The sequence below is a fragment of the Acinonyx jubatus genome, chromosome C1 (genome assembly GCF_027475565.1).
Source record: "Acinonyx jubatus isolate Ajub_Pintada_27869175 chromosome C1, VMU_Ajub_asm_v1.0, whole genome shotgun sequence".
Classification (NCBI taxonomy): Eukaryota; Metazoa; Chordata; class Mammalia; order Carnivora; family Felidae; genus Acinonyx; species Acinonyx jubatus.
Window position 1 is genome coordinate 42201272 of NC_069381.1, and position 21258 is coordinate 42222529.

Genomic DNA, 21258 nt, shown 5'->3' on the forward strand with positions numbered 1-21258 from the left:
AGCTGGAAGAATATTTTATAGCCTACATGGATTTTTATTCACTCCTTAACCACCTGGAAGAATGACCAGAGAGTAGATAGAAATGTTGAAGCACCAAGCATGTAATTTTCATTTTCTTTTAAGCTTATGCTTATGGCTCAACAGTATTTTCATCTACTTCATTTCATCCCTTCATTTCATGTCCCATGCTCTCCCCTCGGCTTGCTGGGAATGTTTATAGATCATATAACAGTGCAATTGAAAATAAAAATGAATACATTGGGCACAATTATGGATTTTTAAAGCTGATGCAATTATTTTAGTTATAGTATTGGATCCACTTCCATTCTTCAGGGTCTTTGAATCTCTGTTATATTTGTAGCAATTTTGGAAGCCAGAGAGCTCTTAAGAAATTCTAAATAGGAACTCTGTTTAATGTATGAAATGTTCTTAAAATATAAATCTTTATTACTCAGTATTTATTATGTAGCTTTTAGAAGTGCTTATATGAGGGGATGCCTGGGTGGCTCAGTTGGTTAAGCATCCAACTTCGGCTCAGGTCATGATCTCACTGTTTGTGGGTTCAAGCCCTGTGTCAGCTCTGTGCTGACAGCTCAGAGCCTGGAGACTGCTTTGGATTCTGTGTCTCCCTCTCTTTCTGCCCCTCCCCCATACTCTCTTTCTCTCTCAAGAATAAATAAACATTAAAAAAATTTTTTAAAACAGAAGTGCTTATATCAGTTTGATATTAGTTTGAACTGTTAAGAAATGTTTACTATAAGAAGATCTTGGCTATACTGAAATTAAAAAAAAAACACGTATCACTTGGACCAATGTTATTTTTAACCTTTGTGAATATTATTTTTCCTTTAGGGCAAGGTGGAAAACTGGTTGATAGGGGAGATAATACTTATGGAGGAAAGTGGGTCATAAATCCTAGTGGTGGATTGATTTCAAAGGGACATCCACTGGGAGCTACAGGTAATATTACACACACATTTCCTAATTTTTTTGTTATCATTTTTTATATAAGTGTGAATGGTTTAGCCATTGATTTGAATGAAGGATTGTATTCTCTGAACCTGGTAGCCAGTGCTTTAAATGATTATTTAGTCATGTTATTTTAAATTTTCCTTTAAGTATAGTGCATTTTAATAATCTTAACTGATGAAAATTTGAATTACATGAAACTCTAAATTCAACATACATATATTTTTTAAAATATTTTTTTAATGTTTATTTATTTATTTTGAGACAGAGAGAGCGAGCGTGCAAGCAGAGGAGGGCTCAGAGAGAGAGAATCCTAAGCAGGCTCCACACTGTCAATGCAGAGTCTGATGTGGGGCTCGAACCCATGAACCATGAGATCACAACCCGAGCCCAAGTCAGGCACCTAACTGACTGAGCCACCCAGGCGCCCCAACATACATATATTTTTTGAGTTTGATTATTTTCAAATAGGTGTACAATTTAAATTAAAATGTTCCAAATAGAGATCTTGCTAGACCTGTTGGTTGGATAAGAATAACTTTAAATGAGCACATTATTTGTATATAGTTGTATATGTGGTTGGTGTTACATGGAAATTTTTTTATCTGGAGAATTGGACTAGAAGTTATGAAATAAGAATTTTACTTTGACTTTACTGCTGATTGGCCATGTGACTATTTTGATTAGTTATCAATTAGTCAATTAATCACTTTGAATCTTAGTTTCCTTAATTGTAAAATGAAATTATACCAAAAAAGTTTATAAAATAATTTAGTACTAAAATCTGGGATTTGTTTTTATGAAGATAGCTGAGCTTTGTATTTTTTCATATTGTCTTATATATTAAATATTTTATAAATTATTACAAATTCCAAAATAGAGAAGTTAGAATTAACAGTGTATTCATTATAGCAATTAACTGGTTTATTTTTCTTTACCACTTAAATTTAGTAAGCTTATTATCTAGAGAATAGATACTTGTAAACAGAGAGTAAGAGATAGGTAGACAAATGTGCACACATAGTTACAGTATAAGGTGCCACCTTGTTATTTATTTTGTCTGGTTTGTTCTTTGGTTCTTTTCTCTTTTTTGTGCTTTTTGTTCATTGGGTGTTTTTTAGTATTTTATTTTCTCTTTTTTGTTGAATTATTTCTTTTTCTTATTTCTTAGTGGTTGCTGTAGAATGTGCAACATACATCTTTAATTTAACCACAGTCTACCTTCAAATAATGTTATGCCATTTTATAATGTAAGGGACTTTTACAACAGCGTATTTCCAAGCACTTCCAAAATATTTGTAAACCCCACAGTATACTATTGTTATTATTGCTCTGAACAATCCACTATATTTTGAAGTAATCTGAAAATGAGGGGAATGAGAGTGATATCACTGGGAGTGACAGAATAACAGTATCTGACAAATACTCTCCTTTATAAAAGTACTAAGAACACTTGCAAAAATTATCAAGACTGGGGCGCCTGGGTGGCTCAGTTGGTTAAGTCTCCAACTCTATCTCAGCTCAGGTCTTGATCTCCAAGTTGTGAGTTCAAGCCCCACATTGGGCTCCGCACTGGGTGTGAAGCCTACTTAATAAAAAAAAAATTGTCAAGATCAAGTTTTTACAGAACTCTGGAAATTAACCAAAGGGTTGCAACAATCTGGGGGAACATTTTTAAAAACAGTCTGCTGAATCTCCATAAGAACACTAAGCTTTAATGGTGTTTTGACTTGCTCTAATACCACTCCCCCTTGCCCCAGCTCCATGGTAGTCTTGAAAGCAGTAGCCTGCAATCATGGTAGAAACCAGCAGCCTGGCCAGCACTGGAGGAGTCAAAATGGAATTGGAGTTCTTTCAAAGCCCCATTCTTAGAGAATTGTCATTATTTGACCTGACAGTTCCCTGGTAAACCATTCTTAAAATGCTTGTCTTTATGTAACCTCACACAGAACTTGCAGAGTATTTTCTCCAGAATCACTTGTTAAGAATAATTAACAACAATTGGCTTAACAACATAGGTGCCTGAGGTGCTGATAATTGGGACAAAAGACCCAACCAAAAACCTTAAAAGAAAAAACCGGGGAATGAGATGTCTATTAAGGGTCTTTGAAAAGATCTGACATGTCCCTAAGAATCTAGAACACTCAGTATATACATGAAGATTGTATGTATGTTCAAGGCTTTCTGCATGCTCAGAAAAGACCTAACAAGATCTTAAGCTCTTACCTCTGGCTAACCTTGGGGCTCTGCGCAATTGGGAAGTAGAGGCTAAGGTGAAGTTGTAAACTGCCTGGCTGAGTGCCCCAATACACACACACACACACACACACACACACACACGCAGCTTCAGCAAAAACTGGGAGACTTATTAGTTCCAGACACTTAAGAAAAATCTCTGTCCAGCCATTAGCTAACCATTAAGGTAACCAAGAAGAAAATATATTGATCAATTGTGACAAAGAATACAGACTTTACAGAATCAGTTTGGAAAAGTCAACAACAACAAACTCTGAGAAAGGGGAAGAATCTGATTTCTAGAGTTGCCATGTTGTATTATATAAAATAGCCAGTTTTTAACAAAAAAATGTGAGACGTGCAAAGAAACAAGAAAGTATGGCCCATACATAGGGGAAAAACAGTCAATAGGAACTGAGGTAGCCCAAGCTTTGGATTTACTAGACAAAGACAAGCATCTACTTAAGTGTGTTCAAAGAATTAAAGGAAGCTATATCTAAAGAACTAAAGGAAAGTGTCACGACCAAATAGAAAATATCAATTACTAGGTAGAAATTATAGAAAAGAACCAAATATATTCTGGCATTGAGAAGTATAGTAACTGGAATGAAAAATTCACTAGAGGGTCTCAATACCAAATATGAGCAGGCAGAAGAAAAAATCAGTAAAAGTTTTAGGTAGGTCAATTGAAATTATCCAGGCTGATGAACAGAAAAAAAAAAAAAAAAGAAGAAGAAGAAAAATGAGCAGAGCCTCAGAGACCTGTGGGACCCCAGCAACACTAACAGCATAAACGTAGTGACCTCAGAAGGAGAGGAGAAAAAGGGGCAAAGAGAATATTTGAAGAAATAATGGCTGATAACTCCCCAAACTTGAGGAAAAAACATTTATATGCATATTGAAGAAGTTCAACAAACTTCAAGTAGGAATATCTGAAAGAGATTTACACTTAGACACATCATAGTCAAACTGTTGGAAGTAAAAGTATATTGAAAACATCAAGGGAGAAGATTCATCATGTATAAGCATTCCTCAGTAAGGCTTAACAGCTGATTTTGTTTCAGAAACTATTGAAGCAGTGTGATGAAAGAAAGTGCTAAGGAACAATTCTGTATTCAGTGAAACTACCCTTTAAAAATGAAGGAGGGGGCACTGGGTGGCTCAGTCAGTTGAGCAACAGACTCTTAATTTCAGTTTAGGTCATAATCTCATGGTTCATGGGATCGAGCCCCATGTCAGGCTTGGTGCTGACAGCATGGAGCCTGCTTGGAATTTTCTCTCTCTGTGTCTCTCTGCCCCTCCCAGCCTAGCACATGCACATGTGTGTGCATGTGGGTGCGTACTCTGTCTCTATAAATATTAAAAATAAATAAATAAATAAATAAATAAATAAATAAATAAATAAATAAAAAAAATGAAGGAGAAACGAGGACATTCCCAGATAAACAAAAATTGAGAGAATTTATCACTAGACGTCTCCTATAAGAAATCCTTTATAAAGAGATAGTGGAATGAAAGAACACTATATATAGCAATCCAGGCCTTCCTAAAGAAGGAAGAAAGGTCTCAGATACACAACCTAACCTTACACCTTAAAGAGCTGGGAAAAGATGAGCAAATAAAACCCAAAACCAGCAGAAGACAGGAAATAATAAAGATTAGAGCAGAAATTAATGCTATTGAAACCAAAACAAACAAACAAACAAACAAAACAAACAAACAAACAAAAAACCCCCAGTAGAACAGATCAATGAAACCAGAAGCTGGTTCTTTGAAAGAATTAACAAAATTGATAAACCCCTAGCCAGTTTGATCAAAAAGAAAAAGGAAAGGACCCAAATAAATAAAATCAAGAATGAAACAGGAGAAATCACAACCAACACAGCAGAAATAAAAACAATAATAAGAAAATACTCTGAGCAATTATACACCAGTAAAATGGGCAATCTGGAAGAAATGGACAAATTCCTGGAAACATATACACTACCAAAACTGAAACAGGAAGAAATAGAAAGTTTGAACACACCCATAACCAGTAAAGAAATTGGATTAGTAATCAAAAATCTCCCAAAAAACAAGAGCCCAGGGCCAGATGGCTTTCCCTGGGGAATTCTACCAAAGATTTAAGGAAGAGTTAACACCTATTCTCTTGAAGCTGTTCCAAAAAATAAAAATGGAAGGAAAATTTCAAAACTCTTTCTATGAAGCCAGCATTACCTTGATTCCAAAACCAGACAAAGACCCCACTAAAAAGGAGAACTATAGACCAATTTCCCTGATGAACATGGATGCAAAAATCCTCAAGATATTAGCCAACTGGATCCAACAATACATTAAAAAAATTATTCACCACGACCAAATGGGATTTATACCTGGGATGCAGGACTGGTTCAATATTCGCAAAACAATCAATGTGATTCATCACATCAATAAAAGAAAGGACAAGAATCATATGATCCTCTCAATAGATGCAGAGAAAGCATTTGACAAAATACAGCATCCTTTCTTGATAAAAACCCTCGAGAAAGTAGGGATAGAAGGATCATACCTTGAGATCATAAAAGCCATATATGAAAGACCCAACAGTAATATCATCCTCAATGGGGAAAACTGAGAGCTTTCCCCCTAAGGTCAGGAACAAGACAGGGGTGTCTACTCTCGCCACTGTTAATTCAACAAAGTATTAGAAGTCTTAGCCTCAGCCATCAGACAACACAAAGATATAAAGGCATCCAAATTGGCCGGGAGGAGGTCAAACGTTCACTCTTTGCAGATGACATGATACCCAAATGGAAAACCCAAAAGATTCCACCAAAAAACTGCTAGAACTGATTCATGCATTCAGCAAAATTTCAGGATATAAAATCAATGCACAGAAATCGGTTGCATTCCTATACACCAACAATGAAGCAACAGAAAGAGAAATCAAGGAATTGATCCCATTTACAATTGCACCAAAAACCATAAAATGCCTAGGAATAAATCTAACCAAAGAGGTTAAATATCTATACACTGAAAACTATAGAAAGTTTATGAAAGAAATTGAAGAAGAAACAAATGGAAAACAAATGGAAAAATGTTCCATGCTCCTAGGTAGGAAGAACAAATATTATTAAAATGTCAATACTACCCAAAGCAATCTACATAGTCAATGTAATCCCTATCAAAATAACACCAGCATTCTTCACAGAGCTAGAGCAAACAATTCTAAAATTTATATGGAACCAGAAAAGACCCTGAATAATCAAAGCAGTCTTGAAAAAGAAGACCAAAGCAGGAGGCATCACAGTCCTGGATTTCAAGCTGCATTATAAAGCTGTAATCATCAAGACAGTTTGGTACTGGCACAAAAACAGACACTCAGATCAATGGAACAGAATAGAGAACCCAGAAATGGACCCACAAACATATGGCCAACTATCTTTGACAAAGCAGGAAAGAATATCCAATGGAATAAAGACAGTCTCTTCAGCAAGTGGTGCTGGGAAAACTGGAAAGTGACATGCAGAAAAATGAACCTGGACCACTTTCTTACACCATACACAAAAATAAACTCAAAATGGATGAAAAACCTCAATGTAAGACAGGAAGCCATCAAAATCCTCGAGGAGAAAGCAGGCAAAACCTCTTTGATCTTGGCCCCAGCAATTTCTTACTCAACATATCTCTGGAGGCAAGGGAAACAAAAGCAAAAATGAACTATTGGACCTCTTAAAAATAAAAAGCTTCTGCACAGTGAAGGAAACAATCAGCAAAACTAAAAGGCAGCCGACAGAATGGGAGAAGATGTTTGCAAATGACATATCAGATAAAGGGTTAGTATCCAAAATCTATAAAGAACTTATCAAACTCCACACCCAAAAAATCCAAAAAATAATCCAGTGAAGAAATGGGCAAAAGACATGAATAGACACTTCTCCAAAGAAGACATCCAGATGCCAACCGAAACATGAAAAAATGTTCAACTTCACTTATCATCAGGAAAATACAAATCAAAACCACAATGAGATACCACCTCACACATGTCAGAATGGTTAACATTAACAACTCAGGCAACAACAGATGTTGGCGAGGATGTGGAGAGAGAGGATCTCTTTTGCACTGCTGGTGGGAATGCAAACTGGTCCCATACTCTGGGACACAGTATGGAGGTTCCTCAAAAAATTAAAAATAGAGGGGCGCCTGGGTGGCTCCGCTGGCTATGCAACTGACTTCAGCTCAGGTCATGGTCTTGCGGTTCGTATGTTTGAGCCCCGCGTCAGGCTTTGTGCTGACAGCTTAGAGCCTGGAACCTGCTTCAGATTCTGTGCCTCACTCTCTCTGCCCCTCCCCCACTCACACTCTGTCTCTCTCTCCTTCAAAAATAAATAAACATTAAAAAATTTAAAAAAATCCCCAAAGGCAAGGGAATTAAAAGCAAAAATGAATTACTGGGACCTTATGAAGATAAAAAGCTTCTGCACAGCAAAGGAAACAATCAACAAAACTAAAAGGCAACCAACGGAATGGGAAAAGATATTTGCAAATGACATATCAGACAAAGGGCTAGTATCCAAAATCTATAAAGAGCTCACCAAACTCCACACCCGAAAAACAAATAACCCAGTGAAGAAATGGGCAGAAAACATGAATAGACACTTCTCTAAAGAAGACATCCGGATGGCCAACAGGCACATGAAAAGATGTTCAACGTCGCTCCTTATCAGGGAAATACAAATCAAAACCACACTCAGATATCACCTCACGCCAGTCAGAGTGGCCAAAATGAACAAATCAGGAGACTATAGATGCTGGAGAGGATGTGGAGAAACGGGAACCCTCTTGCACTGTTGGTGGGAATGCAAATTGGTGCAGCCGCTCTGGAAAGCAGTGTGGAGGTTCCTCAGAAAATTGAAAATAGACCTACCCTATGACCCAGCAATAGCACTGCTAGGAATTTACCCAAGGGATACAGGGGTACTGATGCATAGGGGCACTTGTACCCTAATGTTTATAGCAGCACTCTCAACAATAGCCAAATTGTGGAAAGAGCCTAAATGTCCATCAACTGATGAATGGATAAAGAAATTGTGGTTTATATACACAATGGAATACTACATGGCAATGAGAAAGAATGAAATATGGCCTTTTGTAGCAACGTGGATGGAACTGGAGAGTGTGATGCTAAGTGAAATAAGCCATACAGAGAAAGACAGATACCATATGGTTTCACTCTTATGTGGAACCTGAGAAACTTAACAGAAACCCATGGGGGAGGGGAAGGAAAAAAAAAAAAAGAGAGAGGTTAGAGTGGGAGAGAGCCAAAGCATAAGAGACTGTTAAAAACTGAGAACAAACTGAGGGTTGATGGGGGGTGGGAGGGCGGGGAGGGTGGGTGATGGGTATTGAGGAGGGCACCTTTTGGGATGAGCACTGGGTGTTGTATGGAAACCAATTTGACAATAAATTTCATATATTGAAAAAAAAATTTAAAAAAATTAAAAGTAGAACTACCCTACAACCCAGCAGTTGAACTACTAAGTATTTATCCAAAGGATATAGGTATGCTGTTTCGAAGGGACACATGCACCCCAATATTTATAGCAGCACTATCAACAATAGCCAAAGTATGGAAAGAGCCCAAATATCCATCAATGGATGAATGGATATAGAAGATGTGGTATATCTATACAATAGAGTATTACTTGGCAATCAAAAAGAATGAAATCTTGCCATTTGCAACTATGTGGATAGGAACTAGAGGGTATTATGTGAAGCGAAATTAGTCAGAGAAAGATAAGTATCATATGAATTCACTCATATGAGGACTTTAAGGCACAGAACAGATGAACATAAGGGAAGGGAAGCAAAAATAATATAAAAACAGGGAGGGGGACAAAACATAAGAGACTCTTAAATATGGAGAGCAAACAGAGGGTTACTAGAGGGATTGTAGGAGGGGGATGGGCTAAATGGGTAAGGGGCATTAAGGAATCTACTCCTGAAATAACTGTTGCCCTATATGCTAACTAACTTGGACATAAATTAAAAAAAAAAAAAAAATTAACAGCAGGAATAAACCCATAGCAAAATGAGAAAGAAAAAAAAAAAGAAAACACTAGACAGTGGAATAAAGAGCATATGAAGAAATACAGAGCATTAGTAGTAGCATTAGTAGTAGGTGTATTTGTAAATATAAAGACAATAGCAGTACATTATTATGGCATGTTTCTCCCCTCCTGTCCAGCTGCATGAAGCAATAATCTGAGTTGATAGACATACAATGCATAAAAATGTTATTTGTATGACAGTGACAACACAAAGGAGGGTGGAGATAACATAGCTGACCATTTTTGTATACTATTGAAGTTAAGTTGGAGGGGCACCTGGGTGGGTTAGCCAGTTAAGCGTCTGACTTGGGCTCAGGTCATGATCTCACAGTTCGTGAGCTTGAGCCCTGTGTCTGGCTCTGTGCTTACAGCTCAGAGCCTGGAACCTGCTTCGGATTCTGTGTCTCCCTCTCTCTCTGCCTCTCCTACATTCATTCTCTATCTCTCTCTCTCAAAAAAAATAAACATTAAAAACAAAAGAAATTATGTTGGTATTAATTCAAACTAGGTTGGTATAAATTAAGATGTTAATTGTAATTCCTAGAGTAACCACTAAAAAATAGCTTTCAAACATATAGGAAAGAGCGCCGCCTGGGTGGCTTAGTTGGTTAAGTATCCAACTTCAGCTTAGGTTATGATTTCATCCTTCGTGGGTTCAAGCCCTGCATTGGACTCTGTACTGACAGCTCAGAGCCTGGAGCCTGCTTCGGATTCTGTGTCTCCCTCTCTCTCTGCCCCTCCCCTGCTTTGCTCTCTTTCTGTCTCTCAAAAATAAATAAATGTTAAGAAAAAACATATAGGAAAGATAGTGAAAAAATATATAGTAAAATGACAAAGAATGAAAATGGTATACTAGAAAATACATATTTAATACACAAGAAGGAAATAATGGAGAAATAGAGGGATTAAAAAAGACAAAATTTTAAGAGAATGAGAAAATAAGCCAGACTGAGAGAAAATATTTGCAAAAGACATATCTGCTAAAGGACTATTATCTAAAAGATACAAAGAATTCTTATAAAGTAAATAAGAAAATGAACAATATGATTAAAAATTGGGCAAAAGACCCGAACAGACACTTCACCAAAGAAGATATAGAGTGTCAAATAAGCATGTGGAAAGATCTTTAACATCATATGTCATTAGGGAATTGCAAATTAAAACCATAGGATACCATTACATACCTATTAGAATGTCCCGGATCCAAAATGGTGACAACACCAAATGCTGGCAAGTTTTTACAAAATGAAATATTCCCTACACTTATCATGAGCACTGAGTAATGTGTAGAATTGTTGAATCGCTATACTGTGCACCTGAAACTAATATAACACTGCATGTTAACTATAATGGAGTAAAATTAAAAACTTAATAAAAAAATGAAACATCCTCCACCACACAATTCAGCAGTTGTGCTCATTGACATTCACCCAGATGAGTTGAAAACTTATGTCCACATAAAAATCTGCACATGGATGTTTATAGCAGCTTTATTTAAATTGCCAAAACTTAGAAGCAACCAAAATGTCCTTCAGAAGGTGAATGAATACATAAATGATGGTGCATCCAGACAATATAATATTAGTCATTGCTAACAAAATATTAGCTATCAAGTATTGAAAAGACATGGAGGAACCTTATGTGCATATTACTTAGGTGAAAGAAGCTGATCTGAAAAGGCTACATACTCATATGATTCCGAATGTATAACATTCTGGAAAAGGTAAAACTATGGAAGTAGTAGAAGGATCATGTGTTAGAGGAGAGGGAAGGAAGAAGGTATACAGCATAGAGGAAAAGGGCATGAGACTGTTCTGTGTGATACTACAGTGGCAGCTACATGTGATTATACATTTGTCAAATGTATACAACACCAGAAGCCAGGTGGTGAGCTTAGCTTTCAGGTCAATGGAACTATTGTCGTGTCTAAGACTGCTAAACTAGCAGAACCCAAAGTTTCAGGAATGACAAAATTTTCCTAGTAGATTATTAGGGATAACAGTGAGAGGAGCTACTCCCTTTTCCATCTTTTGATCCTTTTTGTAGTGACTATAGAGAAATAGCACCACTAATTCAAAACACGTTCCACATTTTGGAGGGTGTGACTCCAGCACTACAAAGTGCTGCTGGTACCATTATAGAGTCTTCAAAAGGCTTTTACATTATACTATCAGATCAACTGCTTCAGGGTGATAGACTACATTGTAAGCCCAATGAATGCTGTGAATAGGTGTTCATCCCTGTATTCATTTATTGAGGCTATTAAATGAGCTTCTTAACCAGAGAAAATACTATTTGGAATACCATGTTGGCAAATCCAGCACAAAGATCAAGAATAAAACCCTAGGAGATATAAAAATGAAAGGTATAGGTGGAGAGGAAGATACATTTAAGAATAATAAGAATATATGGTCAGTTATTCAAGGGAGGAACGTTTCAAAAGTTAAGTCATCAGGCCAGAAAAGTTAAATTGATAGAGTGAAAAGTGTCCTTTGGATTTCACTATTATCAAGCCATTGGAAGTATTGGAACAATTTTATTGAAATGTTTTGCTAGAAACACATGGGAATGCAGAAATAAATAGAAGTGGGAAAGTAGCAACAATAGTGCAGATTAACTTTTAGGAGCAGTGGCTGTGAATGGAAAGGTTGATGTACCTCAATTGCAGGGGTGTGTTCTGTATGACTGAAGTCTTGGATTTGATCTTAGCCTCTTCATTCTTTTCAGTATACAGCTTTGTTGCTCCTAGTTTTTGTTGTTGTTTTTAATATGTAAAATGGGAATAAATAAACAACCTATATCTACCTTACAGAGTTGTTCTGTGGATTAAATTAGGAAATATGTATATGTGAAGTATATAGCACAGTTCCCAAAATGGGGTAGAAAAACAATAACTGCTAGTATTCTCCTCCTACAATTTCTGTAAAAGGATGCCATATTGGATCTAGGTAACTGTTTGTAGCTGGTAATAAAGTCATTGTTTGTATCACAACATGGAAAATGTATAACTATTTCAGGAGAACAACATTCTTTAATTTGTAGAGAAAGTAATTTTTCTTCTAGTATGACAGCCTCAAGGCATTAATTTCTCTATATAACTATTTTACCCAGTACTACACAGACATTTTTAAACTACTTTTCTGCCTTTAGTAATTAGACTAAACTCTTTCCTTTATCCCTCCAAAGAGGTAGGTCATACGTCAATGTTGACTTTTTGCTAATGGGACATAAAGAAGTCTGAGTGATAATAAATATTTCCGTGGTATGGTCATTGAAGCCCCATAGAGTTGTAGTTTGCACTTCTGGGAAAGATGGTGAAGTAGAAAGACCCTAAGTTCACTTTGTCCCATGGATACAAGTAGATAACACCTACCTTGGTGTAAATAACCCAGAAAATGACTTGAAGAATGACAGAACACACTCTCCACAGCTAAACATAGAGAAGAGGCCACATTGAAGAGCATAGGAAGTGGGCAGATGTGTTTGGAAGCTAAAGAGATGTGCAGGACTGTCTACAGGAGGGAGGGACACTGCAGGTGCAGAGAGGAGAGAGAAACAGACCTTTGTACCAGGCACCTCAGGCATGGGACTCCTGCATGGTGAAGACAAATCCCCATAACATTTGGTTGTGAAAACCAGAGGGGTCAAAATTTTCAAGTTCTTACAATTATCAGGGCTGGAATTTTAAAAATCAGTGGGCTCCACTCTGGGAGAACTGGGTTGGTCATGGCAAACTGAGTCCCTGCCCTTATAGAAATAGCACAACATACATACCCGTGGAGATACAGCATAGAAACAGTGGTCTGAAAAAAACCTGGGGTATATAGGAGGGAGATTTGTATACTCATCTCAGAACATGTGCTAGAAGGGCAGGGATCTTTGGGAGACTTCTCCAAGAACAAAAGAACTAGCAGGTGCCATTTCCCTCTCCTACCCCCAGCCTAGACACATGGACATATATGGGAAACAGCACAGTGCCAACACTTTCCACCTAGCTTGCTAACAGCATGCCCAGCCTCCACAGGTCCACCCCCTGCAACCTGGCTGGCATCTGTAGGAGTTTTACCGGGCAGTTGCAGGTCCCCTCCTGCAGTGGACCAGCACAGACTTTGCTGCCACTGCATGCCCTGCCCCCACATTCTCCTGTGGACCAGCCTCTTCCCATATACCTTTGGCTGGAGTCAACACAAAGCAGTGCCACAAGCCTGGCAGTGTGCAAGCGTCCCCAAGAGGGGTTGGCACCACTCCAAAGTGACTCTTGCCCTGGAGAGAAGGGAAGATACCCACATATACCAATCCAGCTGCAGTTGCAGCAGTGGGCTGGGGGCACATACCTGGTCTCACTATAGTCCCTGCTCACCAATGAAACCTTCTCAGGGGACAACACAGGAAAAGTGCCAATGCTCTGCTGTTTGTTGTTACTGCATCTCTAGCAAATGCCTGATCTGACTTACTCAAGCCCAAGGCAGCCCCAAACTGGCCCACTAACAACACAGGGACCAAACACTGTCTGCAACAAGCAAAGAGAGCCATTGCAGAGGATGGGACTGAAGGCAAAAGCAGCTCAGGCACCGTAGTAGGATGCAAGCAACACACATAAAAGGCACCCCTGAAGTGCCAGGTTCAGGTGAACAGGGGACATTGCATTGCAGGGCACTACAGGACCTCTTCTTCATAAGGCTACTACTTTCAAGAGCAGGAGACATAGTTGACTTTCCTAACACATAGACACTCACAGAGGGGTAGACAAAATAAGGAGACAAAAGAATATGTCCCAAATGAAAGAACAAGATAAAAGCACAGTAAGAGAGCTAAATAAAACAGAGATAAATAAGTGGTATGCCTGATAGAGAATTAAAGTAATGGTCATAAAAATACTCACTGGACTTGGGAAAAGAGTGAAGGACCTCAGTGAGACCCTCAACAGAGATGGAAAACAAAAAAAAAAGAACCAATCAGAGATGAATAACTCAATAACTGAAATTAAAAATACACTAGATGGAATCAACAGTAGACTAAAGGAGGCAGGAGAATGGATTAGCAACCTGGAGTACAGAGTAATGGAAAGCAACCAAGCTGAACAGGAGAGAGAAAAAATAATAATACTAAATGAAAATAGGGAACTCAGTGACTCCATCAATCATAATAACATTTGCATCTTAGGGATCCCAGATGGAGAAGAGAGAGAAAATGGGGCAGAAAATGTATTTGAAGAAATAATAGCTGAAAACTTAACAAATCTGGGGAAGGAAATGGAAATCCAGACCCAGGAAGCACAGAGAGTCCCCAACAAAATCAACCCAAGGGGGTCCACATCAAGACATGTAGTAATTAAAATAAAAAAAGTAGTGATACAGAAAGAGATAATTTTAAAAGCATCAAGAAAAAAGAAAACCAGGGGCGCCTGGGTGGCTCAGTCGGTTGAGCGTCTGACTTCAACTCAGGTCACGATCTCGTGGTCCGTGAGTTCGAGCCCTGCGTCAGGCTCTGGGCTGATGGCTCAGAGCCTGGAGCCTGCTTCGAATTCTGTGTCTCCCTCTCTCTTTGCCCCTCCCCCGTTCATGCTCTGTCTCTCTCTGTCTCAAAAATAAATAAAAACGTTAAAAAAAAAAAAAAGAAAAAAGAAAACCATTACATACAGGGGAAATCCCATAAGGCTGTTAGCTGATTTTTTAGCTGAAACTTTGCAGGCCAGAAGGAAATGGCATGATATATTCAAAGTGCTTAAAAAAAAAGAAAACCTGCAACCAAGAATATTCTATCCAGCAAGGCCGTCTTTCAGAATAGGAGAGATAAAGAGTTTTCCAGACAAACACAAGTTAAAGGAGTTCATGACCACTAAACCAGCCCTATAAGAAATGTTAAAGGGGGCTCTTTGAGTAGAAAGGAAAGACCATAAGTAGGAGTAAGAAAAGTAGGAAGCACAAAAGCAGTAAAAATAAGTATACCTATAAAAATAAGTCAAGAGATTCACAGAATAAAGGATGTAAATTATGACACCCTATACCTAAAATACGGGGTTGGGGAGGAGAATAAATAATAGGTTCAAACTTAAGTGACTATCGACTGAACATGCACTGCTGTATGCATAAAATGTTACATATAAACCTAATAGTAACCACAAATCAAAAACCAGTAATACATAATGCAAAAAAATAAAGAGAAAAGAATCCAAGTATATCAGTAAAGCCAGCAAACCGTGAGAGAAGAGAGCAAGAGAAGAAAGGAACAGAGAAGAACTACAAAAACAAACATAAAACAAGTAACAAAATGACAATAAGTATATACCTATAAATAATTACTTTAAATGTAAATGGACTAAACACTCCAATGAAAAGACAAAAGGTGATGGAATGGATAAGAAAGCAAGACCATCTACATGCTGCCTACAAGAAACTGAAACACTAACTTGAAAAGATAAATGCATCCCTATGTAAATTGCAGCTTTTTTTACAATAGCTAAATTATGGAAGCAGCCCAAGTGTCCATCAATAGATGAACGGATAAAGATGTACTATATATAATGGAATATTACTCAGACATAAAAAAAAAATGAAATCTTGCCATTTGCAACAGCATGGATGGATCTGTAGGGCATACTGCTAAGTGAAATAAGTCAGAGAAAGACAAATACCATATAATTTCACTCATGTTGAATTTAAGAAAAAAAATGAACAAAGAAAAAGACCAAAAGGAGATTCTAACTATAGAGAACAAACAGATGGTTACCAAAGGGTAGGTGGGGTGGGGGGTGGGGGGTAAAATAGGTGAAGGGGATTAAGAGTAATCTTTTTTTTTTTTTAAGTTTATTTTGAGAGAGAGGAGAGAGGGAGACAATGAGCAGGGGAGGGGCAGAGAGAGAGAGAGGGAGAGAGAGAATCTGAAGCAGGCTCTGCACTGATAGTGGGGCTCACAAATTGTGAGATCATGACCTGAGTCAAAATCAAGAGTCAGACGCTTAACTGATTGAGCCACCCAGGTGTGGCAAGAGTAAAATAATATTGATGAGCATTGAGTAATGTATAGAATTGTTGAATCATTATATTGTATACTTCTAACTAATACAACACTATGTGTTACCTATACTGGAACTAAATTTTTAAAAAGACAAAAAGTAGCAGTTTGCAATAGAGACAGTGATTTAAATTCTCCTTTCAGACAGCTTCCTCACTCTCATATAAAAAAAACTCCTTTTTCTTTTTTTTTTTTTTTTTTTTTTGAAACTTTTTTCATCCCAGAGATGAATGTGGCATTTCAGGTTAATTGTGTGGTTTAAAAAAAAAATGTTTATTTATTTTTTGGGTGGGGGAAGAGCAGAGACAGAGGGAGATAGAGAATCCCAAGCAGGCTCCACCTTGTCAGCATAGAGCCCAATGTGGGGCTTGAACCCATGAACTGCGAGATCATGACCTGGGCTGAAATCAAGAGTCAGAATTTAACTAACTGAGTTACCCAGGTGCCCTTCAGGCTAACTGTTTTTATTGACACATAACTTTTTTTTCCTCTGAAGGAACATATTTTCATTATAAATAATTTGTTTGCCATTATAATTAATTTGTTCTGCTATTCACTGAAACACTCAGAAATCATGCTTTGTAGTAACAATATGATTTTTCACTCCATATCTTAAAATTGAGGTGTAATTTTCATATAATAAAATACACAGTTCTCACAAAAACACAATTGTTTATAGCAGCATTATTTATAATAGCCAAAAAGGTGAAAATAACCTAGATGTTGATCATCATTTGATGAATGAATAAACAAAATGTGTTATATTCATGCAATAGAATATACTTATGCCACAAATTAAGTATTGGCAGATGCTACAACATAGATGGACCTTGACTTCCCTCAAACATCTTCCCCATTCTCCAAACTCTTCCCCCTCAATCAGGCTAAGACTGATCCAGATTTTTCCTGTATCAGTAGTTCATTCTTTTTTATTGCTAAATTGTAGTCCATATACCAGTTTGTTTATCCATTCTCCTGTTGATGGATGTTTGAGTTTTTTCCTGCTTGAGGGCATTATAAATAAGGATGCTGTGAACATTTTTGTACAAGTCTATTTGTGGACACACCTTTTGCATTTCTCTTGGGTTAATAACCCAGAGTAAAATTGCTCAGTCAGAGGGCAGATGTATGTTTAACTTTATAAGAAGCTGCCAAATAGTTCTCTAAAGTGTTGTCATGGTTTGTAATATTATAATGGGATGACAAAGTTTAACATTTAGCATGTCTTTCTCTTTCTTCTTACCCTTAGTTCTATTTTTCAGAGTAAACCTCTTTTACAGTTTTTTTGATATTCTCCCTCAAATTGTTATGCTTATACAAGTGCATATTTAAATGTGTGTTTATACAGTCTTTCTTTTTTTGTTATTGAAGTATACTTGACACAATATGTTACATTAATTTCAGGAGTACTGCATAGTGGTTGGACAAGTCTACACATTATGCTATGCTCACCACAAGTATAGGTACCATCTGTCACCCTATAATGCTATTACAATACCATTGACTATATTCCCTATGCTGTATCTTTTATCCCCATGACTTACTCATTTCATAACTGGAAGCCTGTCTTCCACTCCCCTTGACCCATTTAGCCCATCTCCCTACCCCCTTCCTCTGGTACCATCAATTTGTTCTCAGTATTTATGGATCCATCTCTGCTTTTTGTTTATTCATTCATCTGTTTTGTTTTTCAGATTCCATACATAAGTAGAATCATACGGTATTTGTCTTTCTCTGACTTATTTCACTTAGCATAGTACCTTCTAGGTCCATTCATGTTATTGCAAGTGGCAAGATCTCATCCTGTTTTATGCCTGGGTAATATTCCACTGTGTGTGTGTGTGTGTGTGTGTGTGTGTGTGTGTGTGTGTGTGTGTGTATCTATCTATCTACATACCACATCTTCTTTATCCATTCATCTATAGGTGGACATGTGTATTGTTTCCATATCTTGGCTGTATGCAGCCTTTCTCTTTTTTTTAATGTTTATTTATGTATTTTTAGAGAGAGAGAGAGAGTGCATGCACATGAGTGGGGGAGGGACAGAGAGCAAGGGGAGAGAGAATCGCATGGGCTTCATCCCATGAACCGTGACCTGAGCCAAAATCAAGAATTGGGTGCTTAACGGACTGAGCCACCCAGGCACCCCACAGCTTTTCTTTATGTATGTATTATATATGTATATTTACTACATTGCAGACAGCTTTATTTACTTACATCTTAAAATCTTTTTATATTATCATTTATAGATATTCTTTATTCTTTTTAATGCCTGCATAGTATTCTCATTATAAGAAATTTACCTAGCATACCTACTAGACATATGTGATGTCAATTTTGCTATTATAAACAATGCTGCAATAAGCATCTTTGTGTCTTTGTACACTTTTGTATGTATACTCATACATACAGTATAAATACATACAGGATAAATCCAAAACAATGGCCTCACTATGTCAAAGGATAGTATATCATTAAAAATTGGTAGACATTGCCAAATTTTTTTCAAAAAAGATTATACCAATGTATAGTCCTAACAGCAGAATGTGAGAGTACTTCTTTTTTTTATAATCTTGTGTGCAACACTGGATTTTAAAATATTAAATGTAAACAATGTTGTCAGTCTTGACAGGTCATCTACTTCTTTCCCCTAGCACTAAAAAGCTAACCTAAAATACCTCAGGAAGATATAATTTACTCAATTTTTAAATACTTCAAAGAGTGTTATACCTTCTACAATATCCTTTGAAAACCCTCTCCAATATTTTAGTCTACACTGTTGGTAAAATTTTCGTGTTATCATCAGTAATTAGGAATAATGTTAGTGGTGGGGTAGCATTTTTGGGGAAAAACTTACAGATCTTGATAACTTGATTGGTAGCCTGAATAAGGATGAGTAATTATTGAAGTGTAAATGTTCACCTGCTACATATTGAGAATTTGGATATACTTAAGTAAATACAGAGCCATTAGCTGTAGCCCAAGAAAGAATTCAGACTCCTGGAAAATGTATCAGGATGATAGCTCTGAGCAGTTTAAATATTTTTGCCCTGGTTACTTGGATAACAAATTGCAATAGGATTCTAAGTGAATCAGAAAATGGTCAAGTGCTTCCAAAACATGCTGACTTATGATGGAGTGGGGGAAGATGGAAGGTTCTCTTCTACAAATAGTATTAGTTTAGTTGTAAGATATTGTTACTTTGGTGGAAACTCAGTACTGGAGAATTAGCTTTAAAATTAAAGCTTCATGATATGGTTTCCAATTTTAACTTGTCCAGATCTGCATAAAAAAAAAATTCTAGTTGCCATAACAGGACCTGTAATAGAAAAAAAAAAAAGATTTAAGCATTTGAAGTGAATATTTTATTTACTGTCAGTTTAAAATCATGAATTCCTTTCAGATTTTTCAATTAGAAAAATCACATTAAAACTTAGATTTTTAAATTATTAGTGTCTAAATAATAGTATCATATTTTATTTATTTATTTATTTTTACATTTTTATTTATTTTTGAGAGACAGAGAGAGACAAAGCACAAGTGGGAGAGGGGCAGAGAGAGAGGGAGACACAGAATCTGAAGCAGGGTCCAGGCTCTGTCAGCACAGAACCCGATGTGGGGTTTGAATCCACAAGCTATGAGTTCATGACCTGAACAGAAGTCAGCCGCTTAACCAACTGAGCCACCCAGGCGCCCCTCATATTTTATTTTAGTTTTTAATGTGCTTTCACATATATTGCATTAACGCTTACTGAACGCTATTTAAAATGAATAAGTGGGGTGCCTGGGTGGCTCAGTTGGTTAATTAAGCATTTGACTCTTGATTTCAGCTCAGGTCATGATCTCATGGTTTGTGAGTTCGAGCCCCATGTTGGCTATCAGCACAAAGCCTACTTGGGATTCTCTCTTTACCTTTCTCTCTGTCCCTCCCCACTTTCTCTCACTCTCTCTCTCTCTCTTTTTCTCAAAATAAGTAAACTTTAAAAATAGATAAAATGAATAAGTAAAATTTCATTTTAGCTTATTAGCTATTTCCAATTTTTGAACATGCATATTAATGTCTGTGATCTCCTGAAAGAGCATGAAAGTGATTTGAGATAGAGTTCCTTACAAGGGATTGTTGTTTTGAAGCTGGAGGTTGGTTATTTAGTTTGGCCTTTTGTGCCAAACTAAATTAAGCCTAGCATTTAGTGCCTTTCCATTGTGGCTTCAACCTGGTTTTAGGTCCTGATCTTTAGTCCATGAAAGTTCAACAAATGCTTATTGTGTGCCGACTTTATCATTAGGTACTGTAAGTAATTGACTCTCAAACATTGTGTCTATGTGAGGTACTGATATAGAATCTCCTATAGCTTTTAAAAATGTATATACTCTTGCCTTCCCTTGGAAATTCTCTCTCCTAGGTCTAGTTGAGCCCAACAGCTTACATATTTTTAAGATCTGCTAAGAGCTTCTCCTGCACAGCTGGGTTTGGGATCTAGGGCTAGGATATACAAGAAAACATTGCCCTCCTGAAGTATACAAGTGGCAGATAATGTGATAATGCAAATAGTTACTATGCAAACTTATAGATCTTACAGATGTTGATGACTTGATTGGAAGCCTGAATAGGGATGACGAATTATTGAAATGTAAATATTCACCTGCTACAGAAACTCAGGCAAAGAATAAACCAGAACTATGAGAAGAAAAAGGGAAAGAGAAATGGCAAGGTGAAGATTTATTACTTCCCTACCACAGGCGAGGGTCTGTGCTAGCATTTATATCTAGCTGGGTTTTGGATGTGGAGATGCAGAAATGGGAAGAAATGTTTAAATTAACCTGAACTGTTTGCTTTTCCAGGATGTCTTTAATTCCTTCTCACCTGTGCAAGCTCTGTCTTTGATGTTTTCTGAGTAACAACAGCAGCAAACATTTACGCAGTGCTAAGTGCTGGGCACTGTTCTAAGTA

General features: G+C 37.1%; 1 protein-coding gene across 1 annotated transcript in view; it reads left to right on the forward strand.

Moving 5' to 3' along the window:
* SCP2 (sterol carrier protein 2) overlaps positions 1-21258 on the forward strand; it is a 125403-nt gene that overhangs the window by 57856 nt on the left and 46289 nt on the right. The window contains exon 11 of the mRNA XM_053214050.1: positions 853-960. Coding sequence (XP_053070025.1) covers positions 853-960 — 108 coding nt within the window. The remainder of the gene's footprint in view (positions 1-852; positions 961-21258) is intronic.